At 34.8% G+C, this 18,683-nt stretch overlaps 3 protein-coding genes across 6 annotated transcripts; 1 reads left to right on the top strand and 2 right to left on the bottom strand.

The window, feature by feature from the left end:
• The first annotated feature begins 3,043 nt into the window (after positions 1–3,043).
• On the top strand, positions 3,044–4,893 carry LOC104705187 (uncharacterized). 3 transcript variants are annotated; one of them, XM_087460261.1, is made up of 2 exons: positions 3,161–3,558; positions 3,745–4,893. In XM_087460261.1, exons 1-2 carry the CDS (start codon positions 3,424–3,426, stop codon positions 4,891–4,893), a joined length of 1,284 nt encoding a protein of 427 aa, XP_087316387.1. In that variant the 5' UTR covers positions 3,161–3,423. The 3 variants fall into 3 exon arrangements, with proteins under 3 accessions (XP_087316386.1, XP_087316387.1, XP_087316388.1); XM_087460262.1 differs by lacking the exon at positions 3,161–3,558 and having other exon boundaries at positions 4,246–4,461; positions 4,540–4,893; XM_087460260.1 differs by having other exon boundaries at positions 3,044–4,893.
• Positions 4,894–5,191: 298 nt separating this feature from the next.
• LOC104705186 (acid beta-fructofuranosidase 3, vacuolar-like) lies at positions 5,192–9,540 on the bottom strand. Of its 2 annotated transcripts, XM_087460246.1 has the most exons (7): positions 9,094–9,511; positions 8,673–8,681; positions 7,344–7,588; positions 6,408–7,025; positions 5,901–6,313; positions 5,710–5,797; positions 5,192–5,606 (listed from the first exon to the last, which is right to left on the bottom strand). In XM_087460246.1, the coding sequence occupies exons 1-7, from the start codon at positions 9,449–9,451 to the stop codon at positions 5,406–5,408; spliced, it is 1,932 nt and encodes a 643-aa protein (XP_087316372.1). In that variant the 5' UTR covers positions 9,452–9,511; the 3' UTR covers positions 5,192–5,405. The 2 variants fall into 2 exon arrangements, with proteins under 2 accessions (XP_087316372.1, XP_087316373.1); XM_087460247.1 differs by lacking the exon at positions 8,673–8,681 and having other exon boundaries at positions 9,094–9,540.
• Positions 9,541–12,772: 3,232 nt separating this feature from the next.
• LOC104703876 (acid beta-fructofuranosidase 3, vacuolar) lies at positions 12,773–16,868 on the bottom strand. The gene is made up of 7 exons (XM_010419965.3): positions 16,406–16,868; positions 16,024–16,032; positions 14,932–15,176; positions 14,099–14,716; positions 13,594–14,003; positions 13,340–13,427; positions 12,773–13,231 (listed from the first exon to the last, which is right to left on the bottom strand). The coding sequence occupies exons 1-7, from the start codon at positions 16,779–16,781 to the stop codon at positions 13,031–13,033; spliced, it is 1,947 nt and encodes a 648-aa protein (XP_010418267.1). The 5' UTR covers positions 16,782–16,868; the 3' UTR covers positions 12,773–13,030.
• Between the last annotated feature and the right edge of the window lie 1,815 nt (positions 16,869–18,683).

Raw genomic sequence — 18,683 nt, 5'->3', positions numbered from 1 at the left:
TCAAACTCTCGTATCGCAGAGCTCAAGTCTCCACATTTCATGTAAAAGTCAGCAATCGAGTTCCCCACAGAAACAAAAGACTCAAACCCTCTCTTCAACAAACTCCCTTGGATACACTTACCTTGAAACAGCCACGAGAGCTTAGCACAAGCTTTGAAAACTATGGGGAAAACGAAAGGATCGTTAAAGGGATCTCCAGCTCTTTGTATCTCTGAATACCCAGTGAGCACTTCCCGCCATCTTCCATAAACGGAAGCTTGCTTAATCTTTGATGACAAAGATTCTAGCTTTGAACACAAGTGTGATCCCATCAAGTGCATGTAAACTAGTTAAGATCTCAACCAAGACAACGCCAAACCCGTAAACATCGCTCTTTACATACAAATGACCTGTTAGAAGCAACCAACATGTTCACATAACCCGTGTTGTGATGAAAACCAAAAGGACCAAGAAGAAGACGAGACGTTGTAGTACCTGTAGCAACATACTCTGGAGCTGCGTAACCTTGTGTACCCATAACCCGTGTTGTGATGTGAGATTGACTCGCGGAAGGACCTAATTTCGCCAATCCAAAATCTGATATCTTTGCCTTATATGACTGCATCAAGGTAACAAACCAATTGAATGAATACCCTGCTGCAAGGGTATTGACATCACCTTTGTGATTAGAGTGTGATTCCAAAAGGGTACCAAACTGACTATCCCAAAATTGTACAGTTCTGATACTGTCTCCACTCATAAGAACTGAACACCTATAGTAAGAATATATATCCTCAATACAAGAAATATAAAAGCAAACAATGTTAAAAGTCAAACATCATCATCCTATGTACCTCAAAGAAAGCAGCAGCAAGGAGCCTATATGTATCCTCTGATACTAGCTCATGAAACTCATCAGAGTCAGAATCATCATCTTCTTCACTTCAACTGAGGGTAGATTAACCGGAGCCAACGCCATTTGCCAGATTGAGATTCCAATTGACTCCAGCACAATCTGCATTTAAACAAAAATCTAAATACGACAAAAAAAAACACTGTAAATAAGAGAACCTGAAGTATGAGACGTTGAGAGATGTTAAAACCTTCTGCTTCAAATCGAAAAGATCCCATTCAGAAATGGAGCCATCGATGCTAGAAGAAAACAAACGACCAGAAGGCAGCCCATTAGAACCAGCACGACACCACGCAAGAGACGAGATTCTCGAACCGGAACCAATCGGATCGTCGCGCGGAACCAGCTACGGGAATTCGTCGCCGGGAGAGAAGATCGGATCGGATCGTCACCGTGAGAGAAGATCAACACAGAACCGTCGCCATCTTCTCTCTAGAAATTTGTCTCGAGAAATTCTTTTGTTTTAACCCTATAAAAAATCTTCAACCAATCAGAACATCCACGCGTCCAAGTAGACGGACGAAAAACGTCCCAAATAAAGAGACGTTTCTTCTGAATTGGGCTTTTTCTATTTATTTTAAAACGAAAAATAACGAGGGACGGCCCAAAACTACACCGATGCACATGGTCTTACCTTCATGCGTGCATGTGTTTTAGTTTCTCTTCTATTCTTATGCTGTTTTAATGTAATTCTCTTTTTCGGTTTGTGAACTGCTTCATGTTTTCAACCAAATGGGCTTTGTATTTTACCAGATGTAATGAGTTACAACACTCTTATTAATGGATCTTCTAAGGCGAGGAGAGTAGAGGATGATGGGATGAAACTGTTCCGTGAGATGTCTCAGAGAGGATTAGTTAGCAATACAGTCACTTACAACACTCTTTATCCAAGGATTTTTCCAAGCAGGCGATGTTGATAAAGCTCAAAAAGGATTCTTTTGGTGTCTCTCCCGATATTTGGACCTATAACATTTTGTTAAGTAGTCTTTGGTTTGGCTACGCAATGCATGAAAAGCAGAGGAATGTAGGGAAAATATGCATTTGGCTCAGTTTGAGGAAGACTGAGCATCACTTGGTTTCTCTCAAGCTTATCATTGAAGGAAAAAATGCTTTGCGAGAGATTAGAGAAAGCCATGATGTTGTAATCCAGATGGATTCTTTTGTTATTCCTAATGATTGACACTCACTTTGTAAGCAATGAAGTTGTAAAATCTTCGTAGTAAAAACCTTGGACACCTCAGTTTTTGTCGTAGAGTAGCCAAAAAACTGTTGTGTAAGATTTAATTAAACTGAAAAGTATAATTGTGGAAACAAAGCAATCATTGAAAAGGCTTTTCATTTTCAAATCTATTTGCTAACAGCTTTCATTTGTATTTTTTGTTCCTTTGAAAATCTCTTTTTGTGTTTGTAAAGCGATGGGTGGGTTTTACTCTCTGTTTTAAAAATCTCCGCCTAGCACTGATTAAGCCCCGCAAAATCGTTAGGCCCACCTTCTCCGCCTCGATTAATGACTAATCCCCGCCTAACATCGGTTATCCGATTATACCATCCAATCCGATTACTTTCCGCTTCATTTTGTATATACCAATTATTTTTGAAGCCAAATATAAATCAAATATATATATTTTTTGTTATTTAGACATTGAAATTACAAATTTATGATGTTTTACAATAACTAATATACAAACTATTAACTAAAATCATATTTTTTTAAAACAAATTACGTTTTTATGTATTTACTGTCATTTTAAAAATAATACTATAGTTTTATATTTTATGTTATATTTTTTTTTTCACATAAACAGAATTATACATATATTTAGTACTATATATCTTATTTTATTATAAATTTAATAGAATAACCCTAAAAATAGTCCCCGATTAATCCCCGTTTAATCTCCGATTTTCTCGGTAGGCGCTAGGCCTAATCCATCCGCCCGACTAGCGCCTAGCGATTTCTAAACCAGGGGTTTTACTTCTCTGTCTTGTTCTTTCCACATAATAAACCAAACCGTACCAGAGTAGTCAGAGTGAACCGGTCGGTTTATTAAAATCGGAGATGATATCTTATCTTTAGGTTAAAACAAAAAAAATCGATCTTCAGGTTAAAGCAGTCAGTCACTCTTTTCTTCTCGAAACCAAATCGAGAAGATGAGATTTGCAATTGGATCGACGGCGAAGAGATTTGCTCTGTGGAAAGGTAAGACTGGAACTGCTTCTCCCTCGTTTCTCCTTTGCTGGGTTCGATCTCTTTCTGATTTCAGAGAGAAACTGAGTAGAAGTGATATTAAGTTAGACGATGCGATTGATCTGTTCGGTGAAATGGTCAAGTCTCGTCCACGCCCTTCCACTGTTGATTTTAACAAATTGTTGACTGCAATTGCTAAGATGAAGAAGTTTGATGTTGTCATCTCCTTGGGGGAGAAGATGCAGAAACTGGGAATTTCACATGATCTCTATTCATATAATATTTTTATTAACAGTTTTTGCCGGCGGTCTCAGCTCTCTCTTGCTTTAGCTGTTAGGGGAAGATGATGAAACTCGGCTATGAGCCTAGCATTGTCACGCTTTCTTCTCTTGTCAATGGTTTCTGTCATGGTAAACGGATTTCAGATGTGGTAGCTTTGGTTGATCAGATGGTGGAAATGGGATATGAACCCAATACGGTGACATTTACAACTCTGATTCATGGCCTTTTTCTCCACAACAAAGCTTCTGAAGCTGTGGCTTTAGTTGATCGGATGGCTGAGAAAGGTTGTCAACCAAATCTGGTTACTTATGGTGTGGTGGTAAACGGATTATGTAAGAGAGGTGACATTGATTTGGCTTTACATCTTCTCAAGAAGATGGAGGGAGGAAAAGTAGATCCTGGTGTTGTAATCTACACCACAATCATTGATAGTCTTTGCAGATATAGACACGTGAATGATGCGCTCAACCTTTTCAACGAAATGGAGAAGAAAGGAATTAGACCGGATGTTGTGACCTACAGCTCCCTCGTAAGTTGCCTTTGTCATTACGGAAGATGGAATGATGCGTCTCAACTACTTAGAGATATGATTGAGAGGAAAGTCAACCCTGATGTAGTCACTTTCAGCGCATTGATCGATGCGTTTGTGAAGGAGGGGAAGCTTACAGAGGCTGAGAAATTGTACGAGGAGATGATCAAAAGGTCTATAGATCCTAATATTGTCACGTTCAATTCATTGATCAACGGGTTTTGCATGCACGATCGCCTAAACGAGGCTAAGCAGATGTTCTCTTTGATGGTTAGCAAGGATTGCCTCCCAAACATAGTGACATATAATACTCTTATAAAGGGATTTTGCAAGTGTAAAAGGGTAGATGATGCTATGGAAGTCTTCCGTGAGATTTCTCAGAGAGTGTTGGTTGGCAACACAGTCACTTACACCACTCTTATCCAAGGATTTTTTCAAGCTAATGATTGTGAAAAGGCCCAATTGGTATTCAAACAGATGAATAATGATGGTGTGCCTCCCAATATCATGACATACAACATTTTGTTAGATGGACTTTGTAATCACAGGAAGCTAGAGAAAGCATTGGTGGTATTCGAGTATATGCAAAAGAGTAAACTGGAACTTGATATCGTCACATATAATATTATGATTGAAGGGATGTGCAAGGCTGGGAATGTGGAAGAAGGGTTGGATCTATTTTGTAGCCTCAGCCTTAAAGGAGTGAAGCCTAACGTTGTAACCTACAATACAATGATCTCAGGATTTTGTAGGAAAGGTTTAAAGGAGGAAGCAGGTGCCTTGTTCAATAAAATGAAAGAAGACGGACCTCTTCCAGATAGCGGTACTTATAATACGCTTATTAGGGCGCATCTTAGAGATGGTGACAAAGCAGCATCAGCTGAAGTCATCAGAGAAATGAGGAGTTGCGGGTTTGTTGGAGATGCTTCAACTTTTGGCTTGGTCACAGATATGTTGTTTGATGGGAGATTGGACAAAAGCTTCTTGGAAATGCTTTCTTAAGACATTCATAAGGTTCATCATACGCCTGTTATGTTTCTTTTCTGCTAATTACTTTCTAATGCCCCAAAACTGAGAAAGCTTCCACTCTAACTCTAAAAGTTGCTCAAGTGGTGAAAAGGAACTCGTTATGAAGATATTGAATGGGAGGACAAAGCTACCAAAGCTCGTTTCTTACCTTCATGGGTACATCTGTTTTAGTCTCTCTTCTATTCTTATGCTGTTTTAATGTAATTTTTGTTTTGGTTTGTGAACTGTTTCATTTTTTCTTCTCTGTACTCTTATAAGGCAACAATCGAAGGACTAAAAGTAGAAGAAGTAATATTGAGATCGTCTGCAGGTGGAGTAGATTTCTTTTTTCTTCTCTTCACTCACGTGATGAATCAATCACAAAGATCAAATCAGACCTTTAAATTAAAACTACCAAAAGACTAAAAACTAAAAAAATAAAGAGAAAAAATTCCATTATTATTTGAAAAAAAAAAAAAAAATCAGGTGTGTCAGAAGAAGGAACATCAAAGATCGTCTGCGAAGTAAGGATGTAGAAAAGCACTGTTCATTTGCCAGACCGTAAACGACGCCGTAACGGACGCATCAATAGCGTTATTGAACAAGAAGAGTTTTGTAGCTCCATAGATGGCTTTTGTCGGATATGCTCTTGAGGTAATACATGTTCTTCCACCTTGTCCGAATCCTTCTATCATCGAATGATCCACCTAATTAATTAAAAAAAATTGAAAAATTAATAACTACACATCTAAATTGAATTCTTGTTTTATTGTAATGGAAGCTATTATATGGAAACTAAAAAAAAATTACCAAGATTCTCATGGTCAATTTCTCTCCTTTTAGGACCGGTACTAAACTCCCATAGATCGATGTCACTACATCGTTTGCCATGGTCGACCTATCAAAAGAGATTTTGATTAGCTAACCACTAACCAATATTCTCTCATAACCCATCATTATCCAAACTAATATTTAGAATATGCAATTTATGGATTGATTACCTTAAGTTGTCAGTGCAGAAGAATGTCTTGAGTTTTGAATCTTTTCCCTTAGTCACGTAAAAGTAAACCGGTGTGTGTTCCGACAAGCTTTGGTCAGCGAGAACAGAGAATCCGAAAGGTCCTAAAGCCCCACGCACGGTGGAGCCTCCATTGGCTTCGCAGCTAAAGTCCTCGTCGTAGCCCACCGCGGAGTTGTCTCCAAGGTTTATTTCGAGATCATCCTTCTTGATCACGAACTCAGCCTCTATATCTAGCTGAGAGGCAGAGCCCACATCAACCGGGACCACCGTCCCTGGTCCAACCGTCATGTTGAAACTCTTGCTACTCAGTCTCAGTGATTCAATTTCCTCAACTGGCCATAGGATTAGGTTCTTCCCTGTCTTCGTGTCCAAAACAACAGTTCTTGGAATGGTCTGATCATGGTTTAAGAAAATATAATCAGCCCTAACTTGGGTTATAAGTATTAAAAACCTAACTTACGCAGTACGTTACACCAAGAAAGCATACCTGAACAGAAGCCCAACCCTTCTGTTGATCAGCATCTATAGTGTCAGATTCAATGGTGAAACCCCATAAGACTCTGCGTCCCTTATTTTGATCGTAAAACGTCTTTGATGCATAAAATGTCCCGTAATCGTATCTCAAAGCGGTACTAATTCCGACATCGATAGAAGGATTATCAGGGATCCATGTAGCGTTTGAATCAAAATACGTTCCAATGGCATAAAGGTCCATTCTAGTATCGTCCATGCTAGCCTTCACGACATGCTTCACGTCTGGTCCCTTGACTGAAGTGTCAAGCCCAATGACTTCAGTCTTCGACACCGGGTAAAAATCAACGCACTCCCACTCTCCGGTGTTGGAGACTTGGTGCAGCAAGGTATCAAGTAGCTCGTAGGTTTTGAAATCTGTAGTGTCGTAAAGAAGAGACACTCCAGTTCTATTGATTTTGGAGCCGATGGCGATCCGCCATTTTCCGGATGATGTCTTCCATGCCGTTGTCGGGTCACGGAAGTCCTTTGCGCCAATACCTGGAGGAGGTAACAGAATCGGGTTGCCGGAGAACTTGACCCATTTCAACAAAAGGGGGTCGCTAGGGTCCTCGGGATAAGCAAGGTTTTGAACCTTAAATAATCATATTATTATATTAGTGATTGATTGGTCCGACCAATTTTATATTGAAATGATTTTTTTAGAAAACAATACAAAAGTATATAGCCATATTATTTTAAAAGGAAAATAAATAAAGTAGTGCAACCAATTATGGTGTCTTTTTAATTAGTGCAACCAGATACGAATGTGAAAAGAAGAGTACGTACGAACTACATGGTTTGTAAAAGAGTTGTTTATTTTTGTAAATTATTCACATTTCTAATATCATATCCTGAAACAAATATCTGGTTGGTAAAAAAAAAAAAACCACTGCTTCTGAAAAATCAATACCTGTACAAATTCGCCCGTGATACCGGTGTAGAGCATGACAATGGAGCCATCGTCAAGGAAAGTGGCTGAACCGGTTATAACGCCGTTAACGTCGTACCATTGGTCAGGAACCATGGCTATTGGGAGGTAAAGCCAGTGAATAAGGTCCTTTGACACGGCGTGACCCCAAACAATGTTACCCCATACGGTTCCATATGGGTTGTGTTGGTAGAAGAAATGGTACCATCCCTTATAGAACAACGGACCTGGCACATGTTTAACATTTCATTTTCGGGTTACAATAAAATTTGTGTAAACGTAACATAATGACTTTATAGACACCAGGGCCAAAATATATTATTTGTTAGTTGTTATCCCGGGGAAAAAATTAAAGTAAAAATATCTATTTAAAGTCTAAATTTTACATAAGAAAAGGGTATAAAAGCATAGCCATGTGTTATTTAAAGTCTAAATTTTACATAAGAAAAGGGTATAAAATCATCTTTCTTTTTTTTTTTTGAACAAACTACTACTCCTAAGTCCTAATCATCTAAGATGTATGTTTTCCCACTAATTTTGAAATTTCATGCACTTTTATATTGACAATGAGTACACACATCAGCAATACCAGGCGGCAGGCGTGTAGCCCCACCATAAAACATATGAATATTCATGCTTTAGGCCACAAATTATATATAATATAGATATACATATAGTACATATATATATTATACATATATTTAAAGGCAGTTTTGTTGTGAATTTTTTATTTTTACTTTAGTTTTCACCTTTCTTCCTAATATTAATATTTATAATTTGTTCTGTTTTTAATGAGTATTGTTTTTTTATATGCTTAACTCTATAGAATAACGTTATGTATATTCGAATTTTTGGATCGAATTGAGACCACAAACAAATGGAAACAAATATATCGTTACCCAATCTATATATCACAAATAGAGTGTCATACACAAATGGGCAACATGGCAAGCAATGAGTGTCTTATTTACAATTGGGTTAAAAACAAAAAGCTTTTTAGGTGTAAATTGATAATTGCCTATTGTGGTCCGCAAAAGACGATTCACGTTGTCATATATCTTCCAATAATTTAGCCTGGAGATATATATGATATTGACTAGACGATTTTTCATATAATTAAGTAATAAGTTTCTGATAAAGTTGATGGTGGAAAATTCTACTCCTAGTGGTTAAGATTTTGATTTTTTTTTTTTGAGTATCTATATCATAGCCTAAGTTTATATGATATTGACTAGACGTTTAGAGTTTGATTTTTAGAAAGAACTATAAGTAATGAAAAATATTTAAGAGAGAGTAGAATCAGGAGCTTACCATTAGGATCTGTAAACGAAGAAGCCAGAAATTAGCCATTGATAGACGCCAGAGTAAAAAAACGCCAAAACAAAAAGGGAAAGAAGAATTTATCAATGAAAATTTCAAGTCTTATATATAACATAACTTAAAATAAATATTCAAAAATTATGATATTAGTGTAAAATTTAGAATATCGTACTGTGTATGGCTCTTGCGTCACAATTAATATATAATAGTTTTTTTTTTTTTTGATCAAACATATATAATAGTAATGTAATATAAATTTATAGGTAAAAAGGAACTTGAATATTCTTTAAATTTGTATGGGAAAAAAAAGAAAATGAAACACATTTTAGCTACATTTATATAAGAAAATCAATAATGATTAGTTAATAAACTATTTCATAGCTAATAAAATGGTTATCTTTTTTGTTCATACCGTTCATCCAATGTTTCTCAGGCTGGAAATGAAACACCGTGTGTTGCCACGACAACATAGTATCATTCCACGGGAACGTTTCCCTTTTCCGACCAGAAACTCTCCAAAACCGTTCGTTGTCCTTCTCCGATACACCGGCCAAACTAGCACGTGACTCCGTCGCTGTTTCATCATTGGAACCTTCGTGTGTGTCGGTGAGAGCAACGTACAAAGCTATCAAGATCAAACTGGAAAAGACAGCGATAAGTACTTTGATGGGTCTTCTCCGGCTGGTCTCGGGGATCGGGTTGGATCTTGATTTGGATAGTGGATCTTGTGGGTAGGTTACGGGCAAGAGGAGAGCTTCGGAGCTAGCCATTTCTTCTTGTTTGTTTTGGTGTCTTTAGTTTAGATGGTTGTAATAGAAAATGGCATGTCTATATAAGACACTCAACTAAAATAAATCGTAAACATAAAAGTAAAGTTTGATTTTTTATATACATAAAAAGAATAAAAAATTAGAAAGCATTAATTGAAAATCAACCAATAAACAGAAAATATTTTTTTCATATTTCTTGCCTTTCTAATCTATTCATACTTATTTTTAAAATTTCTAAGCTTAAGGCAATCAATATGAAAGAAATATTTTATTTTTATATAAATAAAATAAAAATTGAAAAAATGTGTATGAATCTCTTAAATGAAACATCTTAAATTTCTTTAAGCTATTAGCATAAATAAAAAAAAATATGCATAACTAACACTACAAAATAAATTTTATGAAATATGTATTACAGTCATTTTGAAATATGATTACAACTACAAAAATATATGGCATATGGCATCTAAGATACAATATGACTTAATTATACTAAATATATTATCATCAAAAGAATATTTGATTTTTTTTATACTACGTAGTCTTTAAATTTTAATATACACCAAAAAACAAAATAATAATAATATGTTAATTAATATTATTTTTTAAAAATAAAATAGCGATTATGTAAGAAACTACTCTATGCGTAGCGTGAACTAACACCTAATATACATATAATAGTATAATAGTATAGTAAAGTGCAAACGTTTAGTACCGTTCATGGTTGACCCACCCAACTCAACGCATGAACTCTAATGAATCTCCTGCTGATCTCGACCCCTAAGTTAATTTTTTTTTCTTTCTTGTATATGTCAGACATGTTTATTTGGTCTTCTCGTGTTGGCTTTACATGTTCATGGTGTTATAATATATTCTCTTAAGAGTCCATTGGTTTGAGATAGTTAACTACAAAAAAGGGTGTCTGTTGGGTCGACTATTTCTGAATTTGGTACAGTATGCTGAGTTAAAGATTCTACTCACAAAAAGTAGAAACATTCGCCTGCGGCATCACATTTTTGAAAAAAATTAAGAAGCTATAATTATTGCTAGTGCTTAGTGGTATGGGTATTACCGAATTAGTAAAATTAGAGAAATTAATACAAATAATAAAGGAAAGTAGTAGTCTAACGAAATCCTAAAATCAAGGAAACTTAAATGCCCACACATAAACTAAAATCAAGGTTATGAATACTTCTTTCCTGTTATTGTATCCTCTTTGTTTTTTTCATTAATTTTTCTTATTTTACTTCTTACCAACTTCTTTTTAGTTATTCATCTTTGTTGAATTTTATTAATTATTATATATATACTACATATTACATTTTGTATATCAGCATAACTATATTTTGTTTGTTAACATTTCTACATTATTTTGTTGTATAATATTTTGTGCTTGTTTTTGATAATTTTTTTTTTAATTGTGATTTTACAAGTTTTTACTTAAAATTTTATAAACTTATTTAAAAAATGAAAACATTATATATACGGATATACCTTATATTATGTTGGTTATATATTAAACCATAATTATTGCCTATGCCATCAAAATACTTTGGCACGGCTCTAGGTTTGTGTTTCTGCGTTCAGAAAGTTCATAAATCCCCCCCCCCCCACACACACACACATTATTTCACCTACAAAACAAATGCATTGTCTGGTACCACTCTAAAAGGTCTTTTCATTATCAGGCTCTGTTTAATGCAACTAATTTGCTTATTTCTCAGTCATAACTCCTAGGTGTCCTGCTGTCTAATCATTTTTCTAATTTAGAAGCATCACTTAGTTTCTCAAGCTTCTCTGTATGTTCAGAAATAAATGTATTTTAAGAAAAATACTATTTAAAGTTATAAAAAGATCTAAAAGAAAAATCCAAATTCCTAGTCATAGTCATAAAGTTTTTATATATTATTATAGATATTTTTTAGTGTGTATATACAGTAGAATCTTTGAATGGACCCATCAACTAAACCCAAATCCGTCGCTTTAGTGTTGTCGGTAAGAGAAATAATTTATCTTCATTACAATTGGGTTAAAGCCAATTGACCATCCCTTGGTTCAAGTATTTTAACGTTTCTGTTTTTTATTTTATATTTTATGGTCGTGGTGACAAGGTAAAGTGGTTGAGAACATGTGATGGTGAAGAAGGAGAAACTATTAAAAAAATATTCCCTCTGTTTCACAAAAAATATCATTCTGGAGAAAAAATTTTGTTTCATAAAGAATATCATTTTACATTTCCAATGAGTGTTTTAATGCTAAATTTTTTTTTTATCCCTAAACCTAAAACTATTTTCATTGAATTTAGATCATTAATCACTTATTAAATAAAGGCAAACATCTATAATTCAAACTTTTCTTAATTTGTGTGAAATGTGTCAAAATGACACTCTTTGTGAAACAGAAGGAATAATAGAATAAGTGTTGTGTTTTTTTTTTAATAGGTGTAAAAAATAAGGATAGACTAACTATTCTAGTTTATATAGAAAATATCATTTCTCCTTCTTTTTTTTCTTTGGTTAGTTAGTGAGTTATTAAAAGATTTAGGTTAACTCCCTTTCTTAAAAAAGAAAAACAAACTGAAACTTATTCAGTTATTTGATATGGTACATGGGGTTCAAAACCTAGAGACATAGAAGTCTATAAGCTGTTTTTTTTTTTTTTTGTTGCATGTCAACTTCAACTCAATTATTGAAAATCAGAGTTCAAAAAGAATAAACGCAAACAAAACTTTAAAACTTGAGATACTATAGATAATAGAAAAAAAACATATCAAAATCTCAAAGACGTTGACACTTGATTATGAAGCTACGCTTGTTAAGTTTCATGGGCTTTTAAGACTTGAAGCATGGAAGACTCCTTCGCTTGGTAAGGCCCCTCTCTAGTTACGCTTTTGGCAATAGCTCTTTGTAATGATATTTGCTTATAACTTACCGACGGAAGATTGCGTACTTCGAAATCACCCATCACATGATAAATATTGCGTAGAAATCTTTTTTAATATCAATCTCACAGATTTAAGATTTTCGTCATTGCTGTTACATTTTTCTGACAGAAGTTCCACTCGAGAATATGCATATTATCATTTATCTAACCCTCTTCCAGAGCCCAACATATAGGCTCAATAGTTGGTAGAAACAAATATAACCGAAAAGAATGTAGCAACTTACTTAATTCATTTGCATTGCCGTACACCTAGTAAACCGCATCCAAAGGCGATCGAGTTACAAAGGATAGAGGACGTTCTTTACTTACACAGCAAGAGCACATGACAAAAATGACCCATATAAGTTTTGGGATAAGATTTTTAAAGGCTTATTCAACTGATCATTATGTCACTTCATACTTCATATATTTTTATGTCCCAAATTGAACTAATAATCAATGAACAAACCCGATTTTTTTCTAAGAAAAGAGAAAATTATTTCCATTTCTTCACTCACAATAGGATGAATAATCACACAGATCAAATCAGTTCCATTATATAATTAACAACAGTCATAAAACTGTAGAAGAAAAAAAAGGATAGAAAAATGAATCCCCTTATCATATGTAAATAATCAGGTGCGGGAAGAAGGAGCATCAAAGATCGTCGGCAGAGTAAGGATGAATAAAAGCACTGTTCATTTGCCAGACCTTAAACGACGCAGTAATGGTTGCATCAATAGCGTTATTGAACAAGAAGAGCTTTGTAGCTCCATAGATGGCTTTGGTTGGATATACTCTTGAGGTAATACATGTTCTTCCACCTTGTGCGAATCCTTCTACTATCGAATGATCCACCTAAAATATTTTTTGGAAAATTAATAACCACACGATTAAATCAATTTTACCAATATTTCTAATGATATTTTTAATTAGGTTATTGATTTTACGGATATGATATATTACCAAGATTCTCATTGTCAATTTCTCTCCTTTTAGGACCGGTACGAAGCTTCCATACACTGGTTTCACCACATCGTTTGCCATGGTCGACCTATCAAAAGAGATTTTGATTAATTAACCATAAATCTTTATTTTTAACTCATTTGCTTAAGTATTGTGACTAAATAAAAACGCAGTTGCACTTGGCAGACATTATAAAGTACTTAATTTGTATAATCGAAGAATCTATTAATTATATATAGTTATAGATTGATTACCTTGAAGTGTCAGTGCAGAAAAAAGTCTTGAGTTTTGAATCTTTTCCCTTAGTCACGTAGAAGTAAACCGGAGTGTGTTCTGACAAGCTTTGGTCAGCGAGAACCGAGAATCCAAAAGGTCCTAAAGCCCCACGCACGGTGGATCCACCGCCGTTTTGGCAGCTGAATTCCTCGTCGGCCTCCACTGAGTCTTCTCCAAAAATTATTTCGAGATCTTCCTTCTTTATCTTGAATTCCGCCTCTATATCTAGCTGAGCCGCGGAACCCACGTCAATCGGAACCACCGTCCCTGGTCCAACCTTCATGTGGAATTTCTTGTTACTTAGTCTCAAAGATTCGATTTCCTCAACTGGCCATTGCACTAAGTTTTTCCCCGTCTTGGTGTCCAAGACAACAGTTCTTGGGATGCCCTGATCATATAGGTTAAGAAAATTTAAGTTCTAACTTGGGTGACAAGGAACTCAAAGCCCTAACTTTCATAGCACGTTTGACGAAGAAAACATACCTGAACAGATGACCAACCCTTCTGTACATCAGCAGCTTCACTGTCAGATTCACCGATCCAACCCCATAAGATTCTTCTTTTCTTATTTTGATCGTAAAACGTCTTTGACGCGTAGAATTTCCCGTAATCGTATCTCAAACCGGTACTGATTCCAACATCGATAGAAGGATTATCCGGGACCCATGTACCGTTTGAATCATAATATGTCCCAATGGCATAATGATCAATTCTAGTATCGTCCATGCTAGCCTTCACGATATGCTTTACATCTGGTCCTTTGACCGAAGTATCGAGCCCATTGACTTTAGTCTTCGACACCGGGTAAAAATCAACGCACTCCCACATTCCGGTGTTGGGAACTTGGTGCAACAAGGTCTCATGTTTCTCGTAGGTTTTGAAATCGGTAGTGTCATAAAGTAGAGATATTCCGGTTCTATTGACTTTGGAACCGATGGTGATTCGCCATTTTCCAGACGATGTCTTCCAGGCTGTGGTCGGGTCACGGAAGTCCTTTGCACCAATACCTGGAGGCGGTACGAGAACCGGGTTGCCAGAGAACTTGGTCCATTTCAGTAAAAGTGGGTCGCTTGGGTCCTCAGGATAGGCAAGGTTTTGAACCTAAATAATAATCATTATTATTAGTGATCGATTGGTCACCAAATATATATTGAAGATAAGATTTTAAAAACAACCCAAAAGTAAATGAAAGTTTAACCAATTGTGATGTTTTTAAGTGCTACCAGTGGAATTCGAAAACAGTACAACGTTTGTTGAAGAATTATTTATTATTCAATACTTGACTAAACAAACAGAGACTTTAAAAAACTCAGTACCTGTACGAATTTGTCAGTGGAACCGGTGTAGAGCATGACAATGGAGCCATCATCTAGAAAAGTGGCTGAACCGGTCCAGACGCCGTTAGCGTCGTACCATTTGTCAGGAACCATTGCTAATGGGAGGTAAAGCCAATGGATTAGGTCCTTTGACACGGCGTGACCCCAAACAATGTCACCCCACACAGCTGCATTTGGGTTGTATTGATAGAAGAAATGGTACCATCCCTTATAGAACAATGGACCTGGATACGTTTAACATTTCATTTGTTCGGGTCAAAATAAAAATATAAAATATGGCTATAAAGCATAAATACCTCCACTAGTTACGAATTGAGTATAGCATTCAGAAAGTATAATTATGATTTATGACATTTTTTTTTTCTTGCTAGTTTCGGTTCAAATATATCGTAAAAACATCCGTCGTCAGGTTTTTCTCTTTTTTCAAAAATACTGAAATAGTGTTTTAAAGCAATAGAAAAACACGTTTTACTACATAAAACACCATGATCTAAAGTACGACGTTTCGTAACTTCAATAAGCTGCGACTACTGTATATTGTGACTTTTGTGAAGACGAAAAAGAAAAGTATGGCGTTTCAATTAAAATTGGGTTAAATTAAACAGATAGAACTATTCTGTCAACACACAATAATTGGTCAGCAATGATTTGTACAATATGCACATGACTCACGTGGTGTATACAGAACAGGCAAAAACAAAGTAAACTAATTGGCTTTAATGACTCTCATCTGTTCAGATTTTGTCTTTGTACTTTTCATTAAAAAAAACTTTTAGGAGTAAATTAATGATTTTCATTTGCAACATTTCCTTTTTCCATTTTATCCAAAGACAAGTATGATTTGTGGTCCGTAAAGGACGTGCCGTGTTGTCATATATCTACCAATAATCTTTTATGGGTTTCAGATATATGATATATCTATCAAGTTGTGTAGCCAATCATCTTTTTTATAATATGTTTTCCACTATTTTAAATAAAACAAGGTCAAAGGAAAAAAAAAAAACACAGAGGAAAACTTTAGATTTTAGAAGCACCAAAATAGAAAACTTCAGTGTAGGATCTAGAGCTTACCGTTAGGATCTGAAGACGAAGAATCCCGAAATAAATTTGTCATCCACGACCCCATTCGATAGGAAAAAAATAAACAAATAAAAAAACATATGAAGATTAGAAATGTTAAACTATAAAATAAAATAAAATGTATTGAAAATTTTGATGAAATTGTTGAATTTAAAGTACGTTATCCCTATTGAGTATTTACTTAAAACCTTCTTCCTTAAGTCATGGTCTCATAAATGGTTATGAAACTCAAATGTATAGAAAAGCGAAAAATAAACATTCTTAGGTAAAGATGAGACACTTTTTAAAGCTATTTTAACTATATAATATTATGATTAGTTAATCAATTATTCATAGATAATAAAATAGTCTTGCGGAAAGAAATGGTACATACCGTTCATCCAATTTTTCTCAGGCTGGAAATGAAACGCCGTACGTTGCCACGACAACATAGTATTGTTCCACGGGAACGCTTCAGTCTTACCATCCCCGGATAATCTCCAAACCCTGTCGTTGCTCTTCTCCGACACGCCGGCCAAACGAGCACGTGACTCCGTGGATGTTTCATCCTTGGCGCCGTTTTGTGCGGTGGATCCGTCGTGCGTGACGATGAGAGTTACGTACAAAGCGATCAAGAGCAAACCGGAACAGACAGCTAAATGGACTTTGATGGGTCTTTTCCGACGAGTCTCCGGGATCTGGTCGGATCTTGATTCGGATAATGGATCTTGTCGGGACGTGACGGGTAAAAGAGCTTCCGTGCTCGCCATTTTTCTTGTTTGTTTTGCTTTATTTAGATTTGATGGTTGTAAAAGAAAATGGCTAGTCCAATATTTATAAATCGAAAAAAATCAACCAAAACAAATCTCAAAATAAATATATTAAAAATTATTACTATATGAGAAGTTGAGAACTAGAGAGTATAGACAGAGAGAGGGAGATCTGGATTGGGTTGGCAAATTAGAGATGTGATATTTAATTTGTATTATTATTACCAATAAGGTTCACGTTTACACACGACAAGTCAATACTTTTTTAGTTTTTTTTTAATATATAGTAATTATTATTCATTACCTAAGCTAAGTGGATTTAAGGTCAATATATTGGACCAATTTATGTTACTATCTTTCCTTGTTGCATACATGCTAATATGTGGATTTTATAGAAACACTATATTTGTTACATTTTCTCCCATCATCTAATTAATCTACAAAAATAAAAGTTCTCCTAAATGTTGCCTTTGATGTATTATTTTATCCCATCCTTCATGCTAGTTTTTTTAGAAATTAATGTTTTGCCTACCATTAGTGGAGGAGGGGAAATATAATCACAGTTGAATAATGAATAAGTAGTTGTGAAGAACTGTTGCCCCATATTTTAGTTTTGATTGCCCACATGTATAAGACCCACGTTTTAATCAGTATCTATGATATATGGGCCAACCCAAATTTATTTGTATTTAATTTGTACCATTTCCCTACTTTCCCAAAATAAGTAGCAGTCGTTTTCAAATAAACATAAAAACTAAAATTCTTGTTGAACTGTTTTTGTTCATACCAAGCCCTCAAAAGACATGTTGTACCTCCAACTTTTAAGGATGGGTAAACTTTTCAAGAGGTTTTTCAATTCGATTGATATAGTTCTTATTGATATGCGGATAACGTACGGTTGAATGGTTGCTGTTGACTAATAATGAAGATGCAAAACTGAAGCAATCTGGTAAATTTTTTTTTTTTTTTTTTTTTTTTTGACAAACAAAATGAAACAGCAATCTGGTAAACTAATCTAGAAAAATACTTTGATATTAATAATAAAGAAATCAAGCTAAATTTTTTTTAGTGGTGCAATTATAATTTTTTTTTTACATCAATACAATTAGATATAATTAAGTTACCCACTTGAAATAAGGTATAACCCAATGGCGACAAAAAAAATAAAAAAAACTTTCAATAATTGTAACTTTAAAATTTCAACGATGATAAATGATGCAAATAAATCTATATATATGAAACACGTCTGAAAATATATACTAACACTTGTGTCTTAGGCCAGACCACATGATTTTTATATAATATAAATAGCATATAATATCTTATCACGATCATGTCAGACCTGTATCATCTAACAATGGTGATTCGTGAAGATAAATGAAATTCGATTACGACAAAAAAAAAACAAACAAATGAAACTTCGATTTGTATTTCCTTTTAATATTGAATTGATCCACCACGTGAAAAGATCTTCAAAATGCACTTTGTTTAAGTAAACGAAATTAGAAACTTCTTCAGCTTAGCAGGAAACTAAATCAAACCTACGTTTGGTTTTTCCTATTTGGAATTCGAATTCAAGGTACTGTAAGTAAGTTTCACTTTTCGATTATCTGAGTTTAATTTTTGACCTACAATCTTTAATTTTATGGCTCAGATTAAATAATTAGTTTGTCCTAATTATACTATTGAATGAGTTTAATATGTCATTTTTGTATGCGTGTACCTAAATTATCAAATGGAGGTTTTAGACGACTCGTCATGCTATTTAAGAGTGGCATAACAATTTTTTGTCCATAATCAAATTATTTTTTTAGAAGAGCATCTAAACCAAATTATCAAATGAAGTTGTATTTTATATCATATCATGAATAATTTTCTTTAAGAAAAAAATTACGAATAACG

Source organism: Camelina sativa, chromosome 7 (assembly GCF_030686135.1).
Source record: "Camelina sativa cultivar CO46 ecotype springtype chromosome 7, ASM3068613v1".
Lineage (NCBI taxonomy): Eukaryota > Viridiplantae > Streptophyta > Magnoliopsida > Brassicales > Brassicaceae > Camelina > Camelina sativa.
Note: the sequence above shows the minus strand (reverse complement) of the source record. Positions and strands in the feature narration are given on the sequence as shown.

Coding starts and splice junctions, on each gene's coding strand:
- LOC104705187 (XM_087460260.1), top strand. CDS start 3,424: ATGATGAAACTCGGCTATGAGCCTAGCATTGTCACGCTTTCTTCTCTT.
- LOC104705186 (XM_087460246.1), bottom strand. CDS start 9,451: ATGGCTAGCTCCGAAGCTCTCCTCTTGCCCGTAACCTACCCACAAGAT. Junction 7,026..7,343: donor TCACGGGCGAATTTGTACAG/GTATTGATTTTT, acceptor TGATTATTTAAG/GTTCAAAACCTTGCTTATCC. Junction 5,607..5,709: donor AATTGACCATGAGAATCTTG/GTAATTTTTTTT, acceptor TTAATTAATTAG/GTGGATCATTCGATGATAGA.
- LOC104703876 (XM_010419965.3), bottom strand. CDS start 16,781: ATGGCGAGCACGGAAGCTCTTTTACCCGTCACGTCCCGACAAGATCCA. Junction 14,717..14,931: donor CCACTGACAAATTCGTACAG/GTACTGAGTTTT, acceptor ATTATTATTTAG/GTTCAAAACCTTGCCTATCC. Junction 14,004..14,098: donor AGGGTTGGTCATCTGTTCAG/GTATGTTTTCTT, acceptor CTATATGATCAG/GGCATCCCAAGAACTGTTGT.